The 11,449-nt window shown below is 41.4% G+C and overlaps 1 protein-coding gene across 1 annotated transcript; it reads left to right on the top strand.

Moving 5' to 3' along the window:
- The first annotated feature begins 9,855 nt into the window (after positions 1–9,855).
- Positions 9,856–11,242, top strand: LOC127295796 (uncharacterized). The gene is made up of 2 exons (XM_051325796.2): positions 9,856–10,850; positions 10,935–11,242. Exon 1 carries the CDS (start codon positions 10,081–10,083, stop codon positions 10,834–10,836), a length of 756 nt encoding a protein of 251 aa, XP_051181756.1. The 5' UTR covers positions 9,856–10,080; the 3' UTR covers positions 10,837–10,850; positions 10,935–11,242.
- Positions 11,243–11,449: the final 207 nt, after the last annotated feature.

The raw sequence follows: 11,449 nt of genomic DNA, 5'->3' as shown, positions 1-11,449 counted from the left end.
CTTTTCTATCAACGGCTTAACTTGGCACAACAAAACACAAAACTAAGATAAGGAGAGGTTGCTACAGTAGTAAACAACTTCCAAGACACAAAATAAAAACAAAGTACTGTAGTAAAATAACACATGGGTTATCTCCCAAGAAGTTCTTTCTTTATAGCCATTAAGATGGGCTCAGCAGTTTTAATGATGCACTCGCAAGAAATAGTATTTGAAGCAAAAGAGAGCATCAAGAGGCAAATACAAAACACATTTAAGTCTAACATGCTTCCTATGAAAAGGAATCTTGTAAATAAACAAGTTCATGAAGAGCAAAGTAACAAGCATAGAGAGATAAAACAAGTGTAACTTCAAAAATTTCAGCACATAGAGAGGTGTTTTAGTAACATGAAAATTTCTACAACCATATTTTCCTCTCTCATAATAACTTTCAGTAGCATCATGAGCAAACTCAACAATATAACTATCACATAAAGCATTCTTATCATGAGTCTCATGCATAAAATTATTACTCTCCACATAGGCATAATCAGTTTTATTAGTTGTAGTGGGAGCAAATTCAACAAAGTAGCTATCATTATTATTCTCATCATCAAATATAGGAGGCATATTATAATCATAATCAAATTTATCCTCCATAACAGGCGGTACTAAAAGACCAATATCATTATCATAAATAGGAGGCAAAGTATCATCAAAGTAAATTTTCTCCTCAATGCTTGGGGGAATAAAAAGATCATGAAAACCAGCTTCCCCAAGCTTAGAACTTTCTATATTATTATCAACAATGGTGTTCAAAGCGTTCATACTAATATTACTACCAGCATGCAAATAAGATTCCATAGGTTTTTTAATTTTCGCATCAAACAATCCATGTTTTAAATCAGGAAATAGAAATAGAAGCTCATTCTTGTCCATTATGCCAAACTAGTGAAATAAAACATGCATGATATTAAGTAAAGTAAAACAAGTAACTTTTTTTTTGTGTTTTTAATATAGCAAACAAGATAGCAAATAAAGTAAATCTAGCAACTAATTTTTTTTTGTTTTGATTTAGTGCAGCAAACAAAGTAGTAAATAAAACTAAGCAAGACAAAAAAAAACAAAGTAAAGAGATTGAGAAGTGGAGACTCCCCTTGCAGCGTGTCTTGATCTCCCCGGCAACGGCGCCAGAAAAAGAGCTTGATGGCGTGTATTTCACACGTTCGTTGGGCAACCCCAAGAGGAAGGTATGATGCGCACAGCAGCAAGTTTTCCCTCAGAAAGAAACCAAGGTTTATCGAACCAGGAGGAGCCAAGAAGCACGTTGAAGGTTGATGGCGGCGGGATGTAGTGCGGCGCAACACCAGGGATTCCGGCGCCAACGTGGAACCTGCACAGCACAACCAAAGTACTTTGCCCCAACGAAACAGTGAGGTTGTCAATCTCACCGGCTTGCTGTAACAAAGGATTAACCGTATTGTGTGGAAGATGATTGGTTGCAGAAAACAGTAGAACAAGTATTGCAAGAGATTGTATTTCAAGAAAGAGAATTGGACCGGGGTCCACAGCTTCACTAGAGGTGTCTCTCCCATAAGACGAACAGCATGTTGGGTGAACAAATTACAGTTGGGCAATTGACAAATAAAGAGAGCATGACCATGCACATACATATCATGATGAGTATAGTGAGATTTAATTGGGCATTACGACAAAGTACATAGACCGTCATCCAACTGCATCTATGCCTAAAAAGTCCACCTTCAGGTTATCATCCGAACCCCCTCCAGTATTAAGTTGCAAACAACGAGACAATTGCATTAAGTATGGTGCGTAATGTAACTAGTGACTACATCCTTGAACATAGCACTAATGTTTTATCCCTAGTGGCAACAAAGACAACACAACCTTAGAACTTTCATCCTTGTCCCAGGTGTCAATGCAGGCATGAACCCACTATCGAGCATAAGTACTCCCTCTTGGAGTTACAAGCATCTACTTGGCCAGAGCATTTACTAGTAACGGAGAGCATGCAAGATCATAAACAACACATAAGCATAACTTTGATAATCAACATAACAAGTATTCTCTATTCATCGGATCCCAACAAACGCAACATATAGAATTACAGATAGATGATCTTGATCATGTTAGGCAGCTCACAAGATCCGACAATGATAGCACAATGGGGAGAAGACAACCATCTAGCTACTGCTATGGACCCATAGTCCAGGGGTAGACTACTCACACATCACACCGGAGGCGACCATGGCGGCGTAGAGTCCTCCGGGAGATGATTCCCCTCTCCGGCAGGGTGCCGGAGGCGATCTCCTGGATCCCCCGAGATGGGATCGGCGGCGGCGGCGTCTCTGGAAGGTTTTCCGTATCGTGGTTCTCGGTACTGGGGGTTTCATCACGGAGACTTTTTATAGGCGGAAGGGCAGGTCAAGAGGCGGCACGGGGGCCCCACACTACAGGCCGGCGCGGCCAAGGGGGGGGGGGGGCGCGCCGCCCTATGGTGTGGCCCCTCCGTGGCCCCTCTTCGTCTCTCCTTCGGACTTCTGGAAGCTTCGTGAGAAAATAGGCCCCTGGGCTTTGATTTCGTCCAATTCCGAGAATATTTCCTTACTAGGATTTCTGAAACCAAAAACAGCAGAACAAAGAATCGGCACTTCGGCATCTTGTTAATAGGTTAGTTCCAGAAAATGCACGAATATGACATAAAGTGTGCATAAAACATGTAGATAACATCAATAATGTGGCATGGAACATAAGAAATTATCGATACGTCGGAGACGTATCACTGGTCACGATTCATTACACTCTGCAGAGGTGTGTTGCTTTACCCATAAGAGATCTTAACCTTGGTGCCAACCGGGGGCGACCCGTTCACACTTCCTTTGGTGTGAGGCCCGGTATAAGGTCATAGCCAATCATATTCCTCCGCTACCTCGCACACCCACCCTTTGTTGCATGCCCCGACCCTGGGTCCTCGCCGGTCCCATTATTCCCATATTAGGGTGGACCCCGACCACGACAACAGTTTGGGATCGAACCAAACTCATTCGCCGGTAGCTGCAACCCATCATAGACCGCAATACCGTGGGGACTTAGGACTCCCCAGCCTTACCGCTTGCTCCTTCGGGCGACAAGTGTACTACGGACAATGCCGTGGGGACTTAGGACTCCCCAGCCTCACCGCTTGCCCCCTTGGATGACAAGTGTACTACGGTAAAGCGCGTCCGTTGATGTACAAGAGGTGGAAATACGATTGACTAGTCCGTCCCACTCCAGATCTTATGGTTAACACGGGTATTACGACACAAGAATCACTGGACGACATTTGTTGTTTAATCCTAGATGGATATAAACCCTTGCAATGGAACCTCCACCATATCAACACATACCATGGTTCCATTGCCCACCACATAGTCATATTCATAGTTATGAAAATAGTATTTTTGATTTTTTATGCAAGAGTGATAAGTATAGTACTTTGCAAGTAATTTGGTAAAAATACTCAAATGACATGAGCAAGCGATGAACTTGCCTTTCTTGACTGCAAGATTATGCAGACAAGGTCTTCGATACGCAATAACTCCAAATTCTGAAATAGCATCATCGTCCGGTAAGGACGATGTTTAAAAGATTGGCAAGGATGCAATAATGCATAAGTATGAGATGCAATCGCTCTAAGCGTGACCTAACCCCGATAATTTAGGATTAGTTAGTTGAAATGATTTGCTTAGGGTGTGTTGCACTTTTAGAGTGATTCACAAACAAGGTTCTTATTAAGGATTGGTTGCTTGGTATCATAAACAGGTGCTGCAATATATCAATACAATAATACTAATAGCACACAACAATAACATTGGTATAATCTTAACATGTCATGAATAGTGGTTGGTTTTAGCACTATATGGCATGGTTAATGATTAATTATCATATACTTCAAAAGAATAACTTTTGAAGAACATGTTCTTTAATAAAGAACAAGTATGGTAATTAGGTTTGTGGGGTTCTATGGTTTACTATGGTTTCAACTAGTTCTTGAGTAGATATTTGATGGATCCTAACAAGGTTGGAAGCTTATCTTAGGTAATTTATTAAACATGGGTGCTATCAAGGTTGGTATACCTTGTTGGTGATAGCTGGCTAGGGTTTATAGGTTATATTAGGTAGGGTTGATGAGCATTCTCTATCTATTTCAAAAGAATAACTTTTGAAGAACATACTCCTTAAATAATAAGAAGTATATCAATTAGGGTTGAGGTGGTCTAGGTTTTACTGTTGGTTCTATTAAGTAAGGAATAATTGGTTCCTAAATAGGATGGTTGATAAGTATCCAACACTGGTAGGGTTTAATGGAGTATGGAATGTAAGGTAATCATTAATCATGGTTACTATTAGGATTCATCACAATAATGTGATGCTAAATAAGTATGGTTAAGGCTGATGGTCTTAGGAATAGGATCTAGGGTTTAGGCTTAGGTTGATCCTACTTGATCAACAAGTTTTATTTAGATGAGAACATAGCATAGCAATTAACTAGTGATAGGGTTCTTACATTTTATGTGGTCATGACAATTATGTAGTTTCTATTATGGTTCTATGTTTGAAGGGAAAGTATCATTATCACATGTGCTAACCTAGGGTTTAGGTTTAGAAGCAATTTAGGGTTTACATGTAATAATGGAGCTAGGGTTTGGTGTATAGTTGAATAAGGGTTTTAGGGTTCCACATAGAATGTTGGAGTTGTAATATCATTCAATATGGAATTAGGGTTTGCTATTTACGATATAGATCTATGATTAATAACTTCATTTTTAAAGTTGAAGTAATTAGTAACTTGGAAATAAAAAATAATATTGAATTAGGCATTTTATTATTTTAAACAATTAATAATTAGGGTAATTATTAATTAAGGTTTAAATCTCTCTAATAATGATTTACAAATAATAAATAAAGAAAATTTACTTCTAATGTTTTCTTTATTTATATACTGGTTTTTATTTAGTTTGAAAGGTTTTCCTAATTATTGAATTTTAATTGAATTTAGAATTAATACATAAGGCTTAAATAACAAGTATTAAATAATTAAATTTTTATTGAAAATAAAAATTTCATATTATTTTTTTATTGGATAGATTTTTCTTTTCTAAGAATTTTGATATCTTATTTTCATTTTTCTGAGTTATTATGAATTTTATAAATTCATTTGAAGTTGCAGCAATTTATGAATTTGAAATTAAACAAAAAGAAATGCCAAAGCTACCAGGACAGAATACCCACACAGTCTATGATTGGTGGGGCTTAGCCATGCTGGCTGCCACGGTGGCGACGACGTGGCAACCATGGCCACCACCGGCGGCCAGTCAAGGACGGCGCTGGCGCTGGAGGGCTCCCGCGAGCGCGTGCAGAGGTGCGTTGGAAAGAGGACAACGAGGCGAACCTAGCAGTGGTGGCGCCGCCTCCAAATGGTCGCCGGAGCTTGGCCGGCGGCGAGACCGAGCGGCAGAGCTCACAGGCCTACGGTGCAGGGCATGCTACGGGATGTAATCGAGCGAGCTATGCATGCTAGGGGGATCAGTGGCTCACCAGGAGCACGCAGGGCTTGACGGCGTGGCCAGGGGAGGTCTGGTTCGCCGGAATTCGTCGGTGCCGGCGTTGGGGAAGATGAGGTCGACGGCGAGGCTACGGCTCGCCCCGGCTCGATTCCTTTTGCAGGTAGAGCAAGTCGATCACGGCGGAGATGATGGTGGTCACGGCGAGGTCTGGGGGTGCCCCGGACGGCGGCGATTGGAGATGGCCGGGCGGGCTAGGGTTTCGGTTTGGGCGAAAATTAACAGAGAGGGGGAAAAACTCGGGCCAGTGTTCGTCATGGAGCTTTTATAGGGCGTCCGGACTTGCCTCGTCACGACGTTGATCACGAAGAGGTCGACAGCAGCGAGAGGAAGCCGGGCATGGCTTCGTGCTGGCATCCATGCGAGAGGAGGGGATGAGGATGAACTCGTCCCCGATATTTTGGGGCGAAGGGGTATCGGGCTGGCTTTGGGCCATGGGGTTGGGCTGCTAGGCAGGCTGCTACTGGACTTCTCCGATCTGCCAGGTAAGCCCTTCTCTTCTCTCTTTTTCTTTTCTCTTACTTTATTTTCTGGTTTCTATTTTCTTGTTTGAATTCGAATTTGAATTCAGGTTATACTTGCAGGTTCTGAAGTATTTGAATCTCCATAAGATTTGATAGTAATGCTTATTGCATAATGGTTTTGCTCAACAGTATCTATTGTTTTAATTAAATTGGGTTTGTTGTGAGAGTTATGCCAAATTTAAAATAAACATGAGTTGGGGTATTTATTCCCTTTTTAATTTGAGAACCAGGTCTATTTAGATGAATTGAAATTTATAACATGTGCATGGTGAACACATTATTAGGGTTTGTTAGTACTTAGCAATATTGATGGTTCACATATATTTTGATTAAGGCTAGGTTTTAAGATGAATGGTAATGAGGATGGATTGGACCATGATTTTATGTGGAGAATTATTTCTAAGATATTGTAAGGTTTATCCTATTTCAAGGTTGGCACTATTATCATATTTTAGTAGCACCATGAATTTCCTAGAGTAGATATTACTCTCATCATGGTTGGGTTTTATTTATAGAGATAAGTGGTCGATCACCACACATGGATTTAATTGTGAGTTTAAGCACTAGATGTTTCTGAGGTTTAATTAGTGAAGCAAATAATTTAGCTAATGGGCAATTCTAGGGTTCTAATTATATTCACCTAATGGTACTTGGTTTGAATCTCAATTATGGTTTGGTTTTATAATTGTAATCACCCAAGTGATTCACAATTAGGTTTGAGATATAATTCTAAGGTTTGCTTAGGTTCTTTATTTTATGAAATATAGATGTGGTAGGATTCTACTTATGATCACCAAGTGATTCACAAGTTAAGGTTAGGATATAAGACTATGGTTGCTTACTAGTTACCTCCCTATGATTTCATGTGGTGAATAACATCTACTAATCCTATTAGGATTTAACTTATCCTCACATACCTCAAGAGCATGATCATGGTTTAAGCATGATCAACTTGTTCTTAATATTTTCTACCTCAGATTCTAAGGGTTTATGATCATTACTCAATTATAATGATCAAGGTTTGGCTTCCTAAGTTATCTCTCAAGGAATGGGTTCTCATTTCTATATCAAACATTGTCTTGATCAACTAGGATATAACACTTCTATTTTACTTTTTTGGATGGGACTACTATGGTTGCCTCAATAATTTATATCCTAGGAGAACGCCTGAGATATCCACTTAGAGTTCTCTCAAGGAATGATGGTTTAACCATTTGGATATATGGATAGGTCTCTCCCTTAAAACCAAGTGTTGCCTCAACTATCTTGAGTGTAACACCATAGCTTGAGCTCCCCTATATAGGAATGGTTTATTCTAGGGTTTATGATGTACACACAATATTTCATTAGGTATGAAAAGGTTAAGTCTCCACTTGTCTGGTTTAGTTGGATTAGTATCATTCTTACTTTATCAATTCATGGATATGGTATTATTCCATGTGATATTAGGTTATCTCACCACTCCAAGGTGAAATGGTTTACAACCTAATACTTTAGTTCAATGGTGGTAATTTATTCCTAAGTAATTAAAGCTAGGATTGATATGGATGGTCTCTCTCATTTAGAAAGGATTGTATTACTATCCTATGGTTAGGCTTCATAGAGATTGATATGATCACCATTATCTATGTTTCACATAAATGGTTTCTCTCTCTAGGTAATGTATTAAATAATATCCTAGGGTTCTTCTTAAAGATGAGGTTGTGATCATATGAATATATATCCAAGGTTTAGCTCAAAGTTTGTCATTACTTTTCTAATAATTATTATAGAACTCTCACCTCTCTAGGTTTGATGTACAACAATATGGAATAGAGAAGGATATATATATTTCTAGAGTGGATCTCCTTGTTATGTTTCCAAGAATGAAGTAATATGAATACCATGAAGTTCATGGTAGAATCAAGGATTAGTTTAAGACATGGAAAAGATAAGTCTAGAATAGTTCTCCATTTTATTGTTACTTGATTTATAGTTAAATAGATGTCCATATGTTATGGCAAAGATTACCATGTTATGATCTTTAATAAGATCAAGCAATTGATCACTGAGTAAAGTGTTGTTGTGTTGATTATTAGTTCCATTTGATCTAACCCCTTAGATCAAATCATCTCTACCCAAAACAAGGTTTTAGCAAAGTCACATTGAGGTTTATAGCGCTTGACTTGATGAGCTACTTCAATTCCACCAAGGTCAAGTGAAACTTCAGTTACTGTGACTGTTTTACTTTAAAGCGCGAAAATTCCCCGGATTTTCTATGCATGAATGCAATGCACACATCTATTTCCTCTATTTTTGTAACCCCATTTTCTGGGATATTACAGCGGTGTTCTTAGGTCGTTTTGTACTAGTTATCGCTTAAGCATCGTCAAGATAGAGAACCTGAAATGTGAAGTCATAGAAGAAGACATTGGCAACACACTAGCTTGTGAGATTTGCCTGCCTTTATAAGTAGAAAACCTAAAAAGCTTATCGACAATGTCTGGGAAGAATCGTTTGGATCCGGTCAGCAAGAAACCAGGGGATGAGTATTCCAATTATCACCACCCTAGCTACCATGGCGACATTGTGGAGAACACAAACTACAACTATGACCTAGTTGCATACAAGAACAAATAACTGGTATCCTCTCGTACCAATGCAAGAACACCTTTTTGATCGAGGTGATGAGAAAAAACTCTGGTGCCAATGGTGCTTTCCTTTATGCTTTCTTCAAGAACCGCCTTAACTCACCCCCTAGTGGATCATCTATACTTAATAAACTGCATTTTTGAGAAATCTAGAGACCGACCTTGCTTGTTGGTCCTTCCATTACCGTTGGAACAACACAAACTGTTCGCTCCCTTTATTAATGTTCTACACTGAAAGTACCATGATCCAATGTCGACAACACCTGTAATTTTCATGGTGAGAGGGCTGAAGGGGAACAGTTGGAATTCAATAGCACCAAATGGGTAATACAAATGTCCCCGAACTTAGAGAGGCGTCCTCATTTGTGTACCAACGCCTCACCTTGTTGCGGGCAACGATGGATGGAGGCAGCATCGCCGGGAGAAGTGGCTATCTTAATTGCCATATATATTCTAGCACTGACGTTTGGAGCACGGGTTACACATGGTCCGTTTGTTGAACTATTCAAAAACTGCATTCTGGAGTTTCAAAAAATTCCGAGAAAAAATTCTAGATATAGAAAATCATGTACTCTACAAACTGAAAATTTCTCAACTTGAAATACCCCGTATTTTGAGCTGCATAAAAATGACAAAATCTGACATCCAGAGTTAATTGTGAATAGTGCAAAATGCCAATCCTCCAAAATCGTTCAGATTTTGTCATTATTGGTAAGGTGACAATATAAGGTATATTGCAAAAAAAATTGTATGTTTGTAGGTTTCATCATTATCTATATCTAGATTTCTTTTTCGATTTTTGTGAAACGTGAAATGAGTTTTTCAAATTTCGAAAAAAAGCAGGTTCCATGTAGTTCGAGCGAGCTGAGCATTCCTTTATACAAGTTGGGTGTGTGTAAAAGGCCCCACATGTCATGGATCATTTGCATGCGAGGTATGCAAGGTTGGCACCTATTGAGAGTATGACAATAAATCTGTTGATCAATGGGAAGGTGGTGATATCAAAGTTAAGTAACATATATGCCATTCTCTTAACGGCGAGCCGTACCACTAATATCAGAAAGTTGTCACGCTCGTAGAACCATCTCGCCTCGCGCCATCCATAATCTTATTTTCATGCCTGTTGTTGTGGTTCAGTGGCTAGCTGGTTCGTTACGTAGTTCCTTTAAAAGCAGCCGTGCTTCATGAAACTCCACTCCTAGCTGAAACTCAAAGTTCAACCACCTTCCACTAAGTGACTAACCACCACGCAAAGCAGCAGCCTCCTCCGGCCAAGCGCCTCAGTTCAGTTCAGCTGAGTCCTCCGCCGTCTGTGCAGTGTGCACCATGTGCAGTCCGGGCGCCCGCGGGCCTTGGAGCGACGGCGAGACGTGGGCTCTGATCGAGGCGTGGGGTCCGATGTACCTCGGCCGTAACGGAGGCTCCCTCCGCGTCGCGGAGTGGCGTCAGGTGTGCAGCGCCGTCAACGCCCACCGCGCCGCCGCCGGGCGCCGCTTCAACCGTAGCCTCGTCCAGTGCCAGAAGCGCGTCTACACCCTCAAGGACCAGTTCAAGAAGGAGCTCGCCAAGCATGGGCCGTCGGAGTGGCGCCACTTTGCCCAGCTCTGGTCCTTTCTTGCCGGCCCCGACGACGGCCCGCCTCCCGGCTTCGCCGCCAAAATGCCCCAGGTGTCCGCCGTCAAGGAGGAGCCGGTGGAAATGGAGGAGGAAGAGGCGAGTGGCGGCGGTGCGAGCATGTCGGTTGGGAGGAGGACGGTCCCGGACATCCTTGATCGATCGGGCGACCCACCGCCCGGCTTCCCGGTCAAGATGCCGGCGACTGCGAAGAAGGAGGTGAAAGAGGAGGTGAAAGAGGATGAGGTTGGGGAAGGAGAGGGGTCAGCGAATGGGGCTGCGAGCGCGGGGTTCTGCCCGGCGAAGGTGGTGACGAAGCTGGCGGAGGTGGTGACGAAACTGGCGGACATGTACGAGCGCGTGGAGATGGAGAGGCTCAACATCGAGAAGGGGAAGATGGAGATGGAGTGGGAGGAGAGAGCTGCGAAGGTGGAGGCCGAGAATCTGGGAGAGACCCACGACAACTAACCAACCAACTCATGGTACTGTAATTTTTTTCTCGCTGCGAGCTACGGAGTGGAGTAAATTTTTTCTGAAGATTGATTTCGTTTCTATGTATTTTGCAGGCGAACTGGCGACGAGATTTAATCTACCGAGACGATGGGAGAACAGAAATCGTTTTGATCTATGAAGGGCAGCGCTAGTTGCTTGCGTTTAGTTTTACTGCTAGCTAGAGTAGTGTTGAATCTTAGTACGAGTTGTTTTAATTACGCTTAGTTTTACTGCTGCTGACAGACAGCGCGCTGTATCGCATATTTACCAGGTACTCTAGTTCATTAGTGAATAAACTTTTAAACCAACCCGTAAATCTGTAATGTTTAGAGGTCATGACTCATGATCAATCTGTGTTGCTTCTGTAGTAAGATCATCATCATCTGGGTCGGACGTGACCAACCATGGTGAACTGCTGCACCAGCAGTGATAGAGTGAAAAACGTCGTAATAAAACATACATCACCACACGAGTTGGCAACAATAAACAGAAGGGAATGACCGGCCCGAGCAATAAGCAGCTTGCTTAACTATCCTATTATGTAATAGTAGTAAAATACACCATTGTAAACTCGTGACGGGGAAGTAAA

Source organism: Lolium perenne, chromosome 4 (assembly GCF_019359855.2).
Source record: "Lolium perenne isolate Kyuss_39 chromosome 4, Kyuss_2.0, whole genome shotgun sequence".
Classification (NCBI taxonomy): Eukaryota; Viridiplantae; Streptophyta; class Magnoliopsida; order Poales; family Poaceae; genus Lolium; species Lolium perenne.
The sequence above is the reverse complement of the archived record's forward strand: the minus strand, read 5'-3'. Positions and strand labels throughout refer to the sequence as shown.